Source organism: Paramisgurnus dabryanus, chromosome 3, assembly GCF_030506205.2.
Source record: "Paramisgurnus dabryanus chromosome 3, PD_genome_1.1, whole genome shotgun sequence".
Classification (NCBI taxonomy): Eukaryota; Metazoa; Chordata; class Actinopteri; order Cypriniformes; family Cobitidae; genus Paramisgurnus; species Paramisgurnus dabryanus.
Window position 1 is genome coordinate 4172417 of NC_133339.1, and position 19731 is coordinate 4192147.

Here is a 19731-nt window from a genome sequence, read left to right on the forward strand (position 1 = left end):
AGGGAAGTGAGCACTTGAAACCAGACTGATTGCTATCCAGGAAGTTATTTTGTGTAAAGAAAGAGGAAAGCTGGTCAAACACCACGCGTTCAAGAGTCTTGGCAATGAAGGGAAGAAGAGAAATTTTATTTAAAATAAATTTACATTGAATGTTTCATGACTTTTAATGTATTTAAATGAGGAAAATATATTTAATATATGTTTTTTTAATAAAAAAATGCTACAATGCTATATCATCTTGGATCAAATATCTAATTTAAAACTTTTTAATGAAATTGCAAAAACAATAAATCAAGATGGATGTAATTTAGAACATTAAATTCCCGTTGTCCGCTAGAGTGGATATGTCATAAACTTAAAATATTTATTTATATTCTTTGAAATGTGGTTGTTTCTCTTTTTTCCTGCTTCTCAGGAGGATAGTGTTAGCCAGCTATGAGGTCACCGAGGTCCGGACCTCTGTAAATTTTTCATATAAAAAATAAAATTTGAAGTTCTCTGAATGACTAATTAGTTGTTCAAAACGAATCCGCATATATAATTATGTTTGGACAGTTTACTGTATAGTTTAGTGTAAAATGACGAAGATTGGCTAGAGCTGCGATGGCGTGGGTACAGAATTTGCAGTGTTGCCAGATCCCATTGTTAAAAATCCTCTTTAGACGTAGTGTTTTAGCAATTAATGTGACACTTTGACATTATCTATAAAGTGATTGATAGGTGTAGGTTACTATTAGCGATTTCTCTGATTTATTTCTAAAATACAAGGTTTGGACGAAATTTGTTTTTTAAAGCCAATTATTTTTGCTTGTTTTGCGTACTAATATCTGGCAACATGAAAACTGAAAGTTATCAAATAAGATGCATCATTCAGCGTGAGCAGGTTATTGCTGATACTACATTCGTTAGATAAAAGCAGTAATCATCATAATTGTGTCTGTAAGAAAAACAGAAAATAACTCTGGTACAAAGATGTAGAAGAACTGGGTTTAAATAAAATATGCCAAATATATTAAAACACGGCAGCATAAAACGGTAAAGCTAATCTCAACAAAACATAAGCATTAAGAATTCTGTAATTTCATTTAATTTAGAAGTTAACCTTCAACAAAGTCATGCTGAAAACAATAAGAGCACTAAACAATTTCTTGTTTAAAATCTTGTAACGTTTTTGTTATATTATATTGCTTATTAAAATGATTACAAAAATAAACATTGTTGCATGAAAAAGTAATAAATAAACCAGCAGTCCCAGTCCATCCCCAAAACAGAGTGTGTACCCAAAGTGTAAAAAGGTTAAGACAGAATATATTAGATCCTAGGTAAAAATAAAGTATGCTTCAATGTACTTAAACCACTTAAATACTAGCAAGTACATTTGTAAGTTATGTTAAGTTATGCTACAAATAAACTTATTAAGATGTCTCAAAATAAGACTTAGATGTTCTTAACTTAATTTTAAGAAGTACCAAAAACAAATGTGATATATAAGCCACAAAATGAGTGCACGAAAAGTGTACTTAAAAAGTGTTTTTTATTCATGTGCACTTTTTTCATCTGGGATAGCATTTGTTAACTCTTAACACCCCACCCTAGACCTCAGTAATTTTCAAACCCTGGCTACGGCCATGATAGTGTATTACCATGTTTAGCACATTCAATATATATATAAAATTAAATTAAAGGCAAAGTGCACAATGTTTGTCTGGTCGACTACCAAAACACACTTGTAGCCAATCAGCAGTAAGGTGCCTGTCTACTAAACAACATCCTTGCCTGGGTTGCATATGTGTAGGACGGGTCTATCAAAAGAAGGTCCAGATTCTATTGGGGTAGGGCCGTGATTGTTTAGGTGATTTCAAATGTCAACATTGGCTTTCAAACATTGTGCACTCTGCCTTTAAAAAGACTGCTGCTTTTATCTCCTCATTGCTACTGACAAAATCATTCAGGGCAAATGAAAGAAAGTAAAATGTCAATCTCATTTTTGATGATGACAGGACCTGGATGAATGTTCTCTACGTTGTAGTGACAGGCTGTCATTTGCCAAACATCCAAAATATAAACACCAACATCATGAAAAGCCCACCGTATGATTCTGTCCAACTGCAGAGAATACCAGTCACTGCCAAACACATCCTATTACAAAGACAGAAATACACCTTAGATTAAATATACACATATACAAGTTTCTCTGTAAACAATTTTGTTTGATTATTAACTAACTTACCTTATAGCCGGTGTTGACAGTCTTGATTATAAAGGTAGTGTCTGGTGCCCGTTGTAACATATCTAGCACAGCTTTGCGGACCCTCAACACTCTGTGGGTGAAGTACTCGAGAGGGTATGTTGTGAAGTGTGGCCCCAGATTAAATACAATAACAGTGTGAGGTCCTCCAGTCAGATCATCAATCTCATTACTGACGTAGTGCAGATTAGAAACTTCTGTTTTCAGACAGCGTAGAGGAAGACCGTGAGCCCTCCAGTGTAAGTCAATGTTGTTCTCCACATCCACTGCTATAAGAGGCCCTGCCTCATATTCAACATGCAGGTTCATCCGCTTTAAAGCTGTAGTGAAAAACAACAACAATGATGATACACAAATTTTTATTTGTCATTTGGTATCGACATTGTAACTACACCCAACACTGGTCATGGTTTATAAGTAATTACTTACTGTAACTTAATTACTTTTTCCTTGAAAAAGTTAAGTAAGGGACTGCTTTTATTTTTCCAGTACTTCTAAAGTAAATAAATTAAATACTGTATATGCTATTACCCCATTTTCCGGACTATAAGTCGCTTCAGAGTATAAGTCGCATCAATCAAAAATGCATCATGAAGATGAAAAAAAACATATATAAGTCGCAGTGGACTATATGCATTTATTTAGAAAATTATTTCCCAAAATTCAAGCCGAAGAACAGACATTTAATCTGGAAAGGCAAGTTATTCAATTAACAATGGCACACAGAACAGAAGGCTGAATGTCCGTGTGTTAACGTAACATTATCAGTTACTTACATGATACACAATAGCATACAGAAAATATCTGGAAGGCTGAATAGGCTAAATGAACACACCGAGCCAATGCGCATCAAGTTCGCAGGCTCGTCATCCACATCACTGAATTCATTGAATTACATAAATACCAGAGCAGCATATAGCGGACTCTCGTGTCTGTAGACGGTAATGTTGTCTCTTGGTTCATATTTGTCAAAATTAATTCATACTGACTTACAAGTTGCACCTGACTATAAGTCGCAGGACCAGCCAAGTTTTGAAAAAAGTGCAATTTATAATACGGTAAATTTGGTACTGTATATAACATTCAATGCCCTTAATTTATAGTGAGAATCTCACTTGGTACTGCTTTTATCAAGAAGTCAAACCACTGTCTCAAAGTAGAGTCTCCCATCATGTAGATGTGTTTGTCTTTCAGGCATTGTGTTGTTGTTTCAGCAGTAAAATGACGGGTGCTACACACAGAGGACTTCCAAACATCATTCAGGTAAAACCCAGCTGGAACTGGTGAGTGCAAACCAGGACGACATTTCTGTGTTACATCTGCAGACAAAGAAGTTGAAATTGTATTTTCACAACGCCAAATTAAAGATCCAATTCTTCCTGTATTTTTGTATCTTTGATTGTGTTTACAGTGCGCAATATAACATGTGTTCATTTTTCACACAATTTATTGATCTCTATACAGCTGCTTTCACTGTCCTAAAAACAGTCTGATGTCTTCCATGTTCTATGAAGTGCCTCCTCCAGAAATATGTTACGAGTTCTGATTGTGTAGTTTGTTTAGTGTGTTGTGATTCGACAGCAGCTTAGCTTAGCCGAGCCGTTTGAGCCAAAGCTGGCGACCGACGTATTCCTGTGGGTGGAGTTTAGTAAAAAACTCTTAAATTGACATCATTCAACCAGGAAGTAGAGGGCTTATGTACATACTATGCTTTGAAAAGGGAATTTTGTTAAAGAGAATATATATCGCCTGGCAGTGAACTTTGAGCTTTATCATTTTACAGGTATTATTTATTCTCTAACAGCAACATTACACATTAACTAAATTTTGAAAAATGGGATCAGGAAGAAGGTGACCTTTAATTAAATCAGTTAAGTAAACGAAATGCATTTCTACAAGTCACAGTTGAAACTGATCATGTGAAGCTATAGAAGCTAACAATAAAACTTGTTTTCTAGCTGCAGGGTTTTTATGTTAATTAAAACCTGAAAATGCAGTATGAAGGAATGAAAAACATGTCCACCCTTGAAAAATCAAATTATTTACTGTAGTGCTAGCTAAGTTTCACAATATTTTACTTTATATATAGACAATAATATTTATTAAATAAAGCTAATCACAAATGCATAGAAATCCATTGATCAATTCTTTACGTGGACTTTTTTTATCACATCAGGTCTAAAAGGCTACCAATTCCCACTGTTTCACTAGAAGGGAGAATCTTGATTGGTGTTCTTTGTCCATTGATGTCTTTGTTGGTTTCACTCCTGTCAAAAATAACATTACTTATTGGTTTTTCCCTTCAGTGTTCAAACTAAATGAAAAAAAAACTGAATAGGATGTACTTTTAATGCAAAAAAATATTCTTACATAAACATTGCTTCTTTGTCAGTCACACGTTTGTTATACCCGCCCATAGAGTGATAGACGCGAGCGCTGCATGGCAGAGATTTGGGTCTCTCACAGCGCCATTCTTCTCCACTGCCAGAATCTTTGTAATCACAGCAGCAATCTCCAGTCCCCATCCTCTCCAGTCCATTCCTGTCCCACTTCACATTACACTTCACTGTTTCTCTCAACCTGGTCCCATTTGGTCCTGGTCCTTCAAAATATCCACTAAAGTAAACTCTGTCTGAATCCGTGTCTCTGTGATGCTTGAGGACCTGCACCCCTTCACTGGAGTGGATCATACGCACAGCCACCTGTGCCTGTCCAACCCACGGCAGAAGAAAACGCACCGAGTAAGAGCCATTGAGCAAATCCACCACCTCCCCAAACACACTGGCCTGTGACAGAAAAACATTAGATCAGATAAAGAGAAGTACTCAGTAAACATCACTGATACAGCAAACATGTAAGAGGTACAGTACCTTTGGGGGATTTTCAGATGAGAAAAGCTTTGCTTGAAAGAAATCTCCTCCATAACGTTTAGATTCATTGTTAAAGTCTCTGGCATGGATAGTAACAAAAAGCTCCTCTCCTATTTGGTAGCTGTCTTTCAGGTTCTGAATGATGAAAGTGGAGTGAGCTGCACTTGTACTCCTAGACACATCTGTGATTGATCTGTCCGGTCCAGCCCAGTAGACTTCCTGCTGTAAACTGGAGTAACTTTCTGAACTGATTCCAAATTCAGAGTAAAATGAACTTGACTCTGAGTCTTCTGAAGTGATTTCTAGCAGAACATCAGCAGGAGGGGTGGAGAAGTTTCTGGAGTTGTAAAGTTTGGCAAAGTGCTGAAACAAAATGCTGGTTGGAGGTTTTTTCGCATCTTTACTTCCAACATAAGTCCATACAACCTACAAGGTTAATAATCATACTGCTATTAAATGTATGCAAAGTAGGCTACAGAGCCTTGCTTGGTCCCAAAGATATAGAAACTAATGACTGAATAAAGGCCGTTTCACGCGGTACGCGGCAACCGCGAGTGTTTAGTTCTTTTTCAATAGGAGACGTGCGGAAAGCGGCAAAACGGGGACGGTTACAGAAGTGAAGCGGAGTTGGTCCACACGCCTTGCTCGTACACCCAAAATCCTATTCCTTCTCCGGACATGGCACTTCATGACAGGCGCCGTTGAAGATAAACATATTTGCACTAAATGCTGCACAAAACGCTTCCAATACAAGAGAAAAGCTGAAGCCGCGCGGCGATTTTGCCGCTTGCCGCGTACCGTGTGAAACAGCCTTAAGATACACCTACAGTACATGATCAGACATGATTTTCAAATATTCAAATGACTTATTTCTAGTCTTACCAAAAATCCCGTAATTCCAAGGCACAGGCCAGTAAACAACAACTTTAAACATCTCTCCCTGTGAACTGTGAAATGAAAATTTGTCATTGACATAGTGTCCATTAATTAAATGTGTTACAATATTTCAAAAGAATTACAAACATGTTAAAATAAAGAAAACATTCAATGATCATAAATCTGCAACTTTTCAAGAATAAGACAAGCCCATAGCATTTTAAATATGATTCTTAAAAGTTATGTTATGAAAACTATTGGTAAGACTGAGACATTAAATAGGCTACACGAAAATTAACAAATTTTGATGTACCGTATAAAGGATCCCAAAGCGAGTTGTTTCATGAATGAAACCAGATGAATTTAAGAAAATACTTTGTGTAGCCTTTCAAAAATAAAATATGTTTATAAATTTGCATCTGGTTAGCAATTTAGACTTGTTTCATTGTGAGCTTATCTAAAAAAAAAGACAGCAAAATGACTTAGGCTAATAGATCGTACTAAAATGCCCATTTTCCAGCTCTCCTAGAGTTAAACATTTTAATCTTACCATTTTGAAATCAATTCAGCTAATCTCCGGGTCTGGCGCTACCACTTTTAGCATAGCTTAGCACAATCCATTGAATCTGATTAGACCATTAGCATCGCGCTAAAAAATAACCAAAGAGTTTTGATATTTTTACTATTTAAAACTTGACTCTTCTTTAGTTACATCGTGTACTAAGACTGACAGAAAATTAAACGTTGCGATTTTCTAGTCAGATATGGCTAGGAACTATACTCTCATTCTGGTGTAATAATAAAGGACTTTGCTGCTGTAACATGACTGCAGGAGGCGTAGTGATATTACGCACTGCCCGAAAATAGTCCCCTTGGTTACTTTCAATAGTACTTTCCATGTTACAGCAGCAAAGTCCTTGATTATTATGCCAGTTTGAGAGTATAGTTCCTAGCATATCTGCCTAGAAAGTCACAACTTTTAATTTTCCGTCAGTCTTGGTTCACAACAGAAGAGTCAAGTTTTAAATAGGAAAAATATCAAAACTCTTTGGTTATTTTTTAGCACAATGCTAATGGTTTTACCAGATTCAATGGATTGTGCTAAGCTATTCTAAAAGTGATAGCGCCAAACCTGGAGATCATCTGAATGGATTTCAAAAAAACGGTTTAAACCAAATGTTTAACTCTATGGGAGCTGGAAAATGAGCATATTTTCAAAAAAAGTGGAAAGTCCCTTTAACGTTATTAAAGTATTGTATATAACTTACTGTATAGGCTGAGGTTCATTTTGTTACTTAAAGCCATGTGTAACTTCAATGACATTCATGTATCAGTGTTTATAAGTGACATTGAAATCTGCGTCATCGTGTCTTTATCCAAACAATCGAAACATTTTAACAGCGTCCCTTGAAGCTGTAAGACTGATACCAAATGGCTGAATCCAGAGGGAACTATTATCTAAAAAAAATTAAATTCCTGTGAGAATCAACATCTGAAATCTTTCTCAAAGAGTTCACAACTAATTCCAAGATGACCACCCCACTGTTTGGAGACACCTCACCCCTCTCCCTACACCAGGGGTGTCAAACTCATTTTAGGCTGAGGGCCGGATTGTAAATAACGCCATGATGTGAGGGCCGGATAATTTTTTTAAACCTTAGTGTGCTGATAATTGTGTTAATATTAACTAAACAAACCAATTAATTCGTTTTTCAGCAAGAAAACTAGAGAAACACACAGCTCTGTGAAAACTCCATTTCATAAGGTCACACTCATACTGTATATATTATTACACAAATTTACATCTGAACAAAACCCACTGGCCTTAGGTTGAAAAGCCTTAATTTAACTTCTTTTGCATTTTTCCTTAATGCCAAAATTATTTATAAACCATTCACTTTTCTTTGGAATATATTTGTAATGAGAACAGTCATTTAGAAAATGAAAATGCTAGATGGTGCAGTGGCCCAAACCAAAAAGGGCACTAAGGGGGGTGGTACTATTATTATGGTTTTAATAAAGTATTATAAATATAATGTGTTATACTACTAGCATCAACTTAGACAAGTGATTATAATGGGAAATATAACAAGAATTAAAGTGTGACAATCTGCTAAATATTCAATATAATTTACCTGCTGGCTTGATGGAGCTTTGAATCCATGTTTGCAATGTTGAACTGCCTTTAGCAGCCTCCCTTTCCGTTCTCTGTCTTTATTTTGTTAAGGCATTGGTGTTTTTGTCTACAAAGTGTGCCAACAACAGCAAGTTTAGTGTTATTATTAACTTAGATCTGATCGGGAAGATTAAATCGATTAGACAAGCATTGTAACCTTAATACTAAGAATGTGGATATTTTGTTGTTGTTTGCTTGCTAAGTTGTTAGCACTTTTAGAACACCGATAGTAAATCATTACCGGAAGAAATACATAAACAAACTTCCAAATTACTAATTCTGTTGTTTAACAACTGATATAATGTAATGAATCTACCTGTTAATGCAACGAACTTCGGAAACTGTTGTCTCGCTCTCCAGGCAGAGAGTGGACACAGAGATGCTTCGGAGCGGGCGGGAAAACACGAAGTGGATTACCGGAATCAGTGGATCTTTAGCGGAGCAGTAAACAGCAAGATTTTTTGGGGGACCGTGTTTAGTCTATGTTCCGCGTTTTGCTGCTTTCCGCAAGTCTCTCATATTAAAAACGAACTAGACGCCCGCCTGAAAGGGTTTTTAAAATATGTATTTCATATTTAGTACAACTGTATAAATCATCACGCGGGCCGGATTGGACACCACGTATGTTTGACACCCCTGCCCTACACTGTCAAAGCTGTCAAAGTTAAAGGTGCAGTGTGCAAATTTTCGAAGGATCCTTTTACATCAATGCAAAATTATATACAAAAACTATATTATGAGTGGTGTGTAAAGATGACCGTATAAAATACTGTATAAAATGAACTGTATTGTTTTTATTAGAATGAGCCGTTTTATCTACATACACCACGGGTCCCCTTTACATGGAAGCCACCATTTTGTGCCATCATATTTCCACAGTAGCCCTAATTGGACAAACTGCTCTTCAGAGAGCATTTGTCACTACGTTGTCTCAGACAATGACATGTTTGTCCTGTAAGATTAAAAATATAGGAATGTATTACTTGGTCACAACTTGTCACAACCCCCTGTGCTGATAGTGATCAAAGACTATTGTCACAACTGTTTGTCCAATACAGTGGGGGTTAAAGGTGGTCTTCTGATGGTCAGTTTGAATGTATTATGTTGGGTTTGGTCAAGTACATTGGCGGTTAAAGGTGATCTTCTGATTGGTCAATTTGAATGTATCAAGTTAGGTATAGTCACATGGTCAAGTGATAGAGGATATAGGTCAAGGTTTTTATGAGCTCTGGGCTTTTGCATTTTGCCTTGGCCATTTCCCTTTTCTTCTTCCCCTGAGCTCCGGGGTTCCAGTTCTCAAGTGTGAATCTCCTTCTTCTAAACTTTCTTTCTTTCTCTGTTCTCTATCTTATCAGGTAATATCTCACATACATTGGAAACAGTCAATTGTTTTGTATTATTTAACATTTCATGCATTTATAGTGTAACCATTTCACTGTAATTAAACCTTTTCATTTACAAATCTGTTGTTTAGTTTTGATTTAGTGTTAACACTTAAACGCTCCATATTGCAATACAATATATTCGTACTCTAGCAACGCAGACATATTGTGTCAGAAACCCGGGAACGATTGCAGTTTTGTTCCCCTTCCGAAACCTGAGATCCCTTACAGTCCTGTGATGGCTACTGTAGCTTTTCTATATGCTTCGAAAGGGAGGGTTGCAAGTCGCAACCTCACCACTAAATGCAGCTAAAATATACACACTGCACCTTTAACTTAACTCAAACCATTTGAGAAAACCAATTGCCTCAAACCATGTGTTTTAAAACTTAAAGGTCACGTTTTTCATGATCGCATTTTTCAAACTTTAGTTAGTTTGTAATGTTGCTGTTAGAGCATAAGTAATAACTGCAAAATGATAAAACTCAAAGTTCAATGCCAAGCGGTATATTTTCTTAAACGGTAGGGTTGTCACGATTATCCAAATCCTCGATTCGGTTACATTTTCGATTCTAAGGTCACGGTTCGATTTGATTCTCAATTTTTACTTTTTTTTAAGGAACAGGCTGCTATAATAATAATAATAATAATAACTTTATTTTATATAGCGCCTTTAAAAGCAGCATCTCAAAGCGCTTCACATAAAAAGAGAGGATATTAAAAAGAGCACATACATGACAGGTATTAAAACTAAACATACAAAGGTAAAAGCCAATTAACAAAAACAAAGTAATCACATAAAAGCTACTCTAAAAAGTATGTTTTAAGGTGGGATTTAAAAATACCCAGGGATTCTGCATTCCTGATCTCTGAGGGCAAGGAATTCCACAATTTAGGAGCCACACAAGTAAAAGCCCGATCACCCATAGTTTTGCTATGCCATTTTTAGACTAGACTTTTATGAAATATAATATCTGACCTTGAACCTGGAGATGCCTTGCCATGTTAGTCGTGCTGCCTGTGGAAAAATATGGTACACGCACCTACCTAATAAAACGAAACTTTCTGTCAGATGAACATCTGTCAGTACTTTGCACCTTAAAAATGCTGTTTTCAAAACTGAAAAAAGTTGTTATGAAACTTGTTATGAAAACCGGTCCTGTCACAGACATTAATTTCACTATAATTTCAATCTATGACATGACACTACTCAATATTTAAAAAATGAAGGTTATATTTTCACAAAACGTTTTTAGATTAGGCTGATTTCATGTCAAAAAACAGTAATTTTTAAAATAAATATGCTGGGTTTTCACAGACAGGGTCACAAATGACCCCTAAAAAAACAAAGGGCATCAATCGTTTGATTAGAATAAAAGCACCTAACAACGCTAGACATTTGCATCAGAATGTTAAAATATAAAAATATTATTAAAATTTGTGTTATTCTTAAGGTTAGTTTACTGATACTCTATAATGTGGACAAAATAGCCTACTTCTTCAGACATTAACCTTTGTTGGTAATCACAAACCATATCCACAGTATGTTTTCATTCAGTGAACAGGTGATGCATGGTTCATTGCACATTAGTTACTACATGAACCATCCTACATTTGGATAATTGCTTCCTGCATGAACTGTTTGCTCAACTGTGCAATGAACGGGTGATACATAGGCAAAGAAAACTATTTATATTATGCATTTGGAAAATGGTTTCCTGGATATACAGTTTGCTTAAATCCCAGGGGTAATGGGTGATACGTGCACTGAGAAAACAATAAGCTTTGCTTTCATGACAATGAAAAAGGGAAAATTAATGCTCACAGTACTCTGGTATATTTTAAATCTGGCAAACCCTTACCACTCCATGGTCTTATGGACAGAAAATGAATCTTATATCCACATTTTGAAATCTCAGCACAAGCAGTTAACCATCTGAGTATTTCTTACCAACTGTTTTATGAGGAACATATTAAACACACATATAGGAGTCGGATCATATCGACCTGGAACATAAATCAATTTCAGGGGGTGGCCTCTTTTTTTTAACACTTAACCTCTTACCTTAGCCAGTATGTTGTTACGGTGAAGCAAGGCAAGACAAGGTGGCAGATCCAAATGCCATACTTTTTATTGAAAAATAAATAGTAATACCTTAGCAGGGGTAATCCACAATCAAAATCCATGCACAGGCAGAAGGTCATACACAGGTACTCAATCCATAGACAAAACAAGAAAACAATGAAGAAACAGGAACAAAAACCATGCAGACTGACTGCAGGAAACAACTTCAATACTGAGCACTGATGGATACAATGAACAGGTGTCACAAATAGACAGAGCTAACATTGATAATGAGACACAGGAGTGAGTTCATGCAAAAGGTTGTGGGTGTATGATGTGGTAGAAAGCCCAAGAGGGAGTGCCCTCTGGTGGAGCATATAGCCAGTGTTGATTATTGCTGTACTTTGTGGATCTTCAGCACTCTATTGGTGAAGTTATCAAGAGTGAGGTGAAGTGGATTGAGGTCCTCCAGACAGATCATCAATCTCATTACTGATGTCCTACAGATTATAATACAGATAACTGCCAGTGACAACATCATTTTGGTTGTCCTATTTGTTGTAGTTGTACATTCCATTACATTTTTCTCTGCACACTGAGCATAAACATTCATAAGCATAAACTTTGATTAGAAAGGTCTCCAAATAATGAACCAGAAGGCTATACTTTTAATAGATGTGCACTAATTGAAGCTTGCACGGGAAAAAGGAAATGCAACGCAGGAATCAACTATACAATTAGGTAGGCCACAATGACCATACTACCCATGTAATTGGCCATAACTGTCATATTATTGTCATATTTTTAATCTGTTTTTCTCTGTTTTGGCTCATATAGGCTCATGTCTGCAATAAGGTCTGCAATCCAGATGTGGAGGTTATGAGAGGTTTAGAGCCTTGACACTGGCTTCACTGCTGGACCCAAGGTTAAAAAACAACGTGATCTCACGAGAATACGTATATCGACCTTTTGACAGGACTAATACGTAAATTATTTACATATTTTCAGCTTTACAAACGTACAAATTTGTACGTAAGTTATCCCTATATAAATATTAAAATCGCGGGCATTGGCGTTTCTTACTCATAACAATGAAATGTTTTCAGTCATATTTTCTGACTTATTTATTTAAGACAGTTTACCCATTTACCTAATGAAATGATTATGATATTCAGCTTAACATATTAATGCATATTAAAGTGTTTTTTCCTGTTTTAAAACATGAATTTATAATGTTTATTAGTGGAACTAAAGGTGGATTAAACTTGAAACGCACGTGATCGTTGTCATCAGTGAGGCGACCAATTACGAAAAGCTGTGTCGTCATCACAACTCCGTGCAGCCGCTCTGGAGAGGCTGCACCGGCTGAGCTAGCGGGCTACTCTCGAAACGCTCTCGCGGTACTTAAAAACCATATGACACAGTCACGTGCCTGCAGTGCCAGCTGAAGTCGGACAAAAATACTAACCGGAATGCACTGCTTCAAGTCAGCCACCGATCGGTCTGCGCAGCGCAGCATGAAGTCGGACACACCTATTGCTTTAGGGCAGTGATATCAAAAGCTCATTGGCTCTTTGAGTGCCACGTGACATTTTTGCGTCATTTCCATTTCCGTTGGTTTACGTTTGAAATGAAGGCTGCGTCCGAAAACTCTAAATTGCTGCCTTCTGAGGCAGCTTTCCAAGGCAGCAAGGCATCAAGGCATGTCCGAATTCAATGTTTGGTTTACTTCCTGTCTCCTGAGATACCTATGCGTGGACGTACATTAAGAATGTGATTGGTCGAGTCCGGTCGAGTTCGAAAAAATAAAATGGCGGCCAAGGACGCGACTGGACCACCAATTTAGTGTAAATAAAGGTATATTTTCACATTTCACACCTTTTAATTGCATTTCTAGTGAGAAATTAGTATTGTAGTTTTCAAATATGTGATTAGTTATCACAAAGGCGCTCTCTGTTTAAATTTCAAACACGCTGCCTTAGAAGTGTGTCTGAAAGTCTTTCTCTGAGCTACCTTCATGCCTCCGAAGTCATTTCCTCATGAGGCAGCGAGGCAACAAGTCACTGCCTTGAGTTTTCGGACGCAGCAGAAAAAAGCGCGCCGTGACAGAGGGATCAATGCTGATCAAACTCTTGGATTATTAACTTTAATACTTCTCTTCTCTTTACTTTACTTCATATACTCCAGAGAGGACCGCGGCTGCAGCACATCGTCATTTTAACTACTTTTGGTACTGATTTTAATATTCGCAATAAATAAGTTGTTGTGATTACAAATTATTTTAATAAACTGTTTTGCGTAGGACTGTATAGCACATTAAAATATCTATTGAATTCTATATTGTTACTAATATGTTTCTAAACATATCTGTCCGTTACGCTGGATAATATAAAAATAATACATTATGTATTTAAACATTTTGTATAGACCAGTTCAAAAGATGTAAACAACACTGGTCCAGAAGCACTTCCTGTTTCCGTTTTTTAACACTAGATCAAAATATTAAACATATTAACCTGAATTAACAGAAGTTAAACAAACATCTTAAAGATAATAATATATGTAAAATAAAAAAATAACTGTCACAAACTGTAACAGGAAGTGTTTCTGGACCAGTGTTGTTTACATCATTTGAACTGGTCTATAAGAAGAGTTTGGGTTTAGGGTAAGATTTGGGTTTAGGGTAAGGTTTGGGGTAGGGTTAAGAACATATCGCTAAAATGGTTAAAAGCAAATTATACAGTAATCTTTATGGAATGAAAGATACGTAAATGCTATTACGTTTAGCTGTCACGTAATAATGCTACGTTTAAATGTTGTAAATACGTCTACATTGTACGTTTTAGCATCTATTTAAACGTACAAAAAATACGTTTTTTTTTTTTTAAAGTTACTGTATGTGTAAATACTACGTATTAACAGTGAGATCAGGCTGTCAAAAATGTGGCATTTGGAAATGCTGCCAAAGTCCAGGAAGCTGAAAAGCACATCACACTGGAGTGTGCTTCGCTGATGCGTTCAAACACAAATCCAGGTGAGCAGTTTCAGTCTGTGTTATGTTGGGTAATCTGAATCATGTTACATCATATATTTCAGCAGAAACTCAGATATGAGCCTAAAGGCTAACAGTGCAAAAGCCTTTGTGATGAAGAGATTAGGAGCACCAAGAGTTTCATGTCTGTAACAGTCAAATTTGGGTTAGCAACACCACCTGAGGTTTAATTGTTTTATAGTGTCTCTTCATAAATAAACTTAAAGTTGATTATTTAACATCCAGTATTACATGTAATATATACTTCATATATGCCGTCAGTTTAGGATTTGTGACTAATTGCTGTTTTTGTTTTTATTCAGAGCCAGAAATGTCAACATCAGACCCAACATCAACACCAGTAGAAACACAGGACAGTTTATGGGAACTTTTTGATACTCGTACACTGTAAAAAGATTCCGTAGAAATTACAGTATTACTGGCAGCTGGATGCTTAAAAATTTAAATTTATGTTATTTACTGACAACAGTTTGGTCAAAGTTAAATGAACATTAAACATTAACAAGTCTTTGTCTTACAGAATAAAAATATAAAATAACAGCCTCATGCAAAGCATTCTGGGAACCAAAAATCCTCATCAACCTTTTTCTGGGTTTTTCCTTCAGATTTTGTTTCCCAGAATGCTTTGCTTGAGGCTGTTATTTTAGTTTTATTCTGTAAAGATACAGACTTGCTAATGTTTAATTTTAATTTAACTTTGAACAAACTGTTGCAGGTAATTAACATAAATTTAAATCTACAGTAAGTTACTGGCATCCAGCTGCCAGTAATACTGTAAATTCTACAGAATCTTTTTACAGTGTATCCATCAAACCCAGATGATACACAATGCTACAGCTGATGCCACACAGTGGAAGTGAAAAAATACATCAACGATGCGAAATTTGCCCAGAACTCATGATCCACTAACTTACTGGAAAGAGAGAGCAGTAATCTTTCCTCATGTGTATGTCCTTGCTAAAAAATATCTTTGTATGCCAGCAAAAAGTGTCCATTGTGAGAATTTTTTTTTTAAAGGCTGGAGAAATCATCTGTAAAAAAAAAAAGTAGGCTAAGTCCTTCCACAGCAGAGAAATTAATATTTTTAAATAATAAAAATCCCTAAAAAAGTGAGACATTGTGGCTTGATTTCTTTTATTAATATTCATTTTTCATGACCAAAATAACATTATGCACAGTGAGGAGCCTATAGGTTACAAGCTTCACATAATAGAAAAATACAATAATAAAAAAGAAAAACAAATTTTTTATGGCTCGTCAAGGTTGTTTCAGATCAACACTTGCAAGTGACCACTAGATGTCACCGTTGAGACGGGTGTCGGGTCGGATTGATTCGAAGCCTTGAAAAAATATGGCCTATTCGGTTCAACTGTTTCATTGCTTCACAAAGCCTCAATCTGCCCATCACTAGATTAAAGTTCATGGGCCCTTAGAATCGTCCTAACTTCCCCCCTTACGGCGCCCCTGATGGCGTTCTATGAGGATTTTTTATTACATTTTTGAAATCTACAATATTTGTATTTCATATAAACACAGCCAACGGCAGTGTTAAAGCTACACAGGTTTGAATAGTCTGTCAGAGACAATTAAAATCGGTCCGAAAAAAAATAACCACAGTCAAGCTTCAATTTCTTTATATCCAAGTGGCTCCTCCAGTAGTTTGACACACACTTTGAATATGCAAACAAGAAATGTTTGTGGTACATAAACATAAAATTAAACCGCCAATAGGTGGCGACATATGGCCGTCTCAAGCATTGAGTCATTCATTCAGACAGCTGATGCGTGACAATGGTGTTTATAATGGGATCTGGGGCCTCATTTATAAAATGCTGCGTAAAAACCATCCTACATTTGATCTTACGATCATTTATCAAAAATGCGTACGTGTGATTCATAAACCGAACGTACGCGTAAAGAACGCACGTACCCCTTTCAAATCTATAAATCGCAAATGAACTTGAACTTGTGCGCAGCCGAGCAGTTTCAGATCTCCGCCTTTAAATGATGCGTAATTAATGTCATAGACATATAAAAAGCGCTTGTCAATGTTTAAACCCAATTTCAAACAGCAAGAATGGCTTATATTTCCAAATACCTGCAGCAATCAGACAAGCAAAAGTGCGTACGTCTGCTCAGACCCTGACGTGGCGCTAAGCACTTTTCCACGTGAAAGACAGTTTTTATAAATATGTACTTTGCCGTGGATTTTTGCGTACGCAAACTTTATGATCAAATCTGTGCGTACGCACGCTTTATAATGAGGCCCCAGCAAATTAAAAATACAATTATTTCAGGATCAAATGAGTTTCTAGAAGTCACTGTGTGGCATTTATTTGACATTAAAAATAAAGTTTTATTCATTTTCCATTTACACGCGGATGGCCGTGTTCAACACGTACATGTATGCAATACAATGATTTCTTGTTTGAATTATTACTCTACCAGGCATCAGGGCAGCACTGATTCGCGACATTTACAGTACATAAAAAATTTTGGATAGACGAAGAAAAGTAACAGATCCACCATTGCAAACAAAGTTTAGAACAAACGACAAGAAAACAAAGAGCATGAATCAAACAATAGTGACAAAAATGCTCCACGGCTTTCTGTTCTTTGAAAATAAATAAAATAGATGATGGTGTGTGTGCAAATGCTTGCCTTTGTGTTATCGTTATTACTGTTACTGTAATTGAGGAAGTAATTGAGGTCTATCTGCTGGGAAAAAAGGAAAAACTTGAGGAACTGGTTCGGGCGTTGCGGCCATCTTGAGGAACTGGTTCAAGAGTAGCGGCAATCTCGCATACTGCCCCCCTCCTCCTCAGCCTCGCCCACAGTGGAAAGGGATGCCACTAAAAGCAGAGCATAAATTTACCTTTAGTGACCCTCAAGGAGGACATTACAGGTTTTTTACTGTATTTAAATTTGTGTTATTTACTGGCAACAGTTTGTTCAAAGTTAAATGAACATTAAAAAATAACAAATATTTGTCTTTACAAAATAAAACTATAAAATACAATTTATTCTGTAAAGAGAGAGACTTATTAATGTTTAATGTCATTTAACTTGGAATAAACAGCTACCACTAATACTATAATTTCTACAGATTTTAATCAATGATGTATCAAAATTGTAACCATAGTTATTTACTCTGTTTAGTTATTTTTACTCTACTTTTATCTAGTTAAGCATCTTCACACATTCGTTTATAATTTTTTTTTTCTTCAAAGCTGAATTCCTTTTTGGTTAGTAAATATTACAGAGTACATCACATAAATAATTGACACTTTGATAGGCATTCCATTTGCTTATACTGGTAACCCAAACATTGCTATTTTATGTGTGGAAAAGTTTAGACCTGCTTGTATTGGCACCCCCTCATTCGTTTTATGATGAAAATAATTAACACACATAAATGAAAGCTTTAACTTGGTACCTAACCCTGCTTTGAGAAGCTACGTTGTAAAAATGGTGGTTAAATAACAGTGTTATTAAAATGGATCTCTGTGTTTTTATGGTGAGCTACTTTACTCTAATTCACTGTGTATGCATAGCATTCCTTTGCAAAACTTGTTTTTTTAAAATCAGTTTGATAAAGAATTCAAAGATAACAACCATGTAAGGTACACTTTCTGTAGGTTATATCATTTTAAACCAGACTGTTTATACCTTACAAACCGTACTATTTCAACATGTTGTGTAAGTGTTTTATGTTTAATAGTAACCCTGAAATGACATGAAAGAGTTTAAATGTGGAAAATAACTGGGCTGATACACGTTAAAAGGCATTATAGGGATCTGTATGGTTTATCCATTAAGTTTTGGATGTACATATCTCTTTTGAATTGAAATGAAATTCTTTCTTTGCTGTCCAGTGTCACAGGAAAGCAAGACAAGGGTAGCGGATACTAATGCAGTTTTTAGAGTTTATTAACAAATCCAACACAGGCAGGAATGCAGTCAAGAACATGAAAGCAAACATTAAACATTCACATTACCAATGACTGACCAACAGGCAATAGACAGAGTATTTAAACATGATGACAACCAATGACAGAGCAGAGGCAATACATTACTATGACAACAAACAAGAAGGAAGTGGTGAATCAATGAATGTCCATGGCAACAAACAAGGATTTTCAAAAGATTAGAAGAATTATATAAAGAATAGTAATAAGACAATAAACAAGTAATTAAGGGTTGTTATGTGATGTACACAGTTAGGTTACATAAATTAACCTGCAAAGTAACAACAATGTGCAATGTAGGAACAATGTAAGTGAAAAGAAACACCTTTTTAGTTTGTTTGTGCCAGATTTTGTTTGACAGTTTGTAATTTATCTGCCACCCTCGGCAGTTTTTGCCACTATTTCTTAAAGGTCTCGTACACACTGCAAACTTTCGGGAGTGACAACCGCATTTAAATGCAGGAGTGAATCCCCTAAATGACTCACTCCCGAAAATGTGATGATTTGCAACGTTCTGCCATCTCGCGTGCTTATCACAGCTTTGACCAAAATAATCTAACAGGAGGATTGTGTTTTGCAATAAACCTCCGTCCTGGCGTTGTGTATTGTACGGTTCTTTTGTGAGGCTGCTTCACAGTGCGCGGTCTTGCAGTGTTGCCAGGTCCTCTGCTTTTTTGTATGTAAATACCGTTTTGGCGCTTAACCGTTTACTGCTTTTGGCTCATGAAACGATGAAGTTTTGGTGTCAATAAAGTGTGAATGTGCTGGTCCCAATATTTTGATCTTTGAAGTCAAGCATTTAGATTTATTTCGGTTTATTATTGGACTTGTTCGCTGTTTTTTTAGTGCAAGATTTGGCAACACTAGTCACCAAACCTCGTGCCTCTGTCATTTTCTGAACCGCACCTACAGAAGACTTTTTTCCCCTTCTAGGAATTTATTTTTTCAGAAGAGAGATCTGTCATGTTTATGATGTCCCGTAAATTACTGAAGTGTGTGTGTACAGAACAGGATTAAGCATTAAAAGGTGAAGTGACAACCGAATTACTATGCAGTGTGTACGGGACCATATTGTAAAAGAAACTTATAGTGTA

General features: G+C 36.2%; 1 protein-coding gene across 2 annotated transcripts; it reads right to left on the reverse strand.

The window, feature by feature from the left end:
- Positions 1–320: 320 nt before the first annotated feature.
- On the reverse strand, positions 321–11898 carry LOC135768724 (NXPE family member 3-like). 2 transcript variants are annotated; one of them, XM_073813758.1, is made up of 9 exons: positions 11618–11898; positions 7263–7452; positions 6001–6065; positions 5119–5544; positions 4619–5034; positions 4439–4515; positions 3364–3567; positions 2231–2568; positions 321–2139 (listed from the first exon to the last, which is right to left on the reverse strand). In XM_073813758.1, the coding sequence occupies exons 2-9, from the start codon at positions 7315–7317 to the stop codon at positions 1945–1947; spliced, it is 1776 nt and encodes a 591-aa protein (XP_073669859.1). In that variant the 5' UTR covers positions 7318–7452; positions 11618–11898; the 3' UTR covers positions 321–1944. The 2 variants fall into 2 exon arrangements, with proteins under 2 accessions (XP_073669859.1, XP_073669860.1); XM_073813759.1 differs by lacking the exons at positions 7263–7452; positions 11618–11898 and adding an exon at positions 10532–11041.
- Between the last annotated feature and the right edge of the window lie 7833 nt (positions 11899–19731).

Bases quoted from the DNA above. Each gene is read 5' to 3' on its own strand.
- LOC135768724 (XM_073813758.1), bottom strand. From the start codon at position 7,317: ATGTCATTGAAGTTACACATGGCTTTAAGTAACAAAATGAACCTCAGC. The intron at 5,545-6,000 runs GTAAGACTAGAA...TTAACCTTGTAG, and splicing joins TTGGAATTACGGGATTTTTG to GTTGTATGGACTTATGTTGG. The intron at 3,568-4,438 runs GTAGCCTTTTAG...CTTTGTCTGCAG, and splicing joins TAGTGAAACAGTGGGAATTG to ATGTAACACAGAAATGTCGT.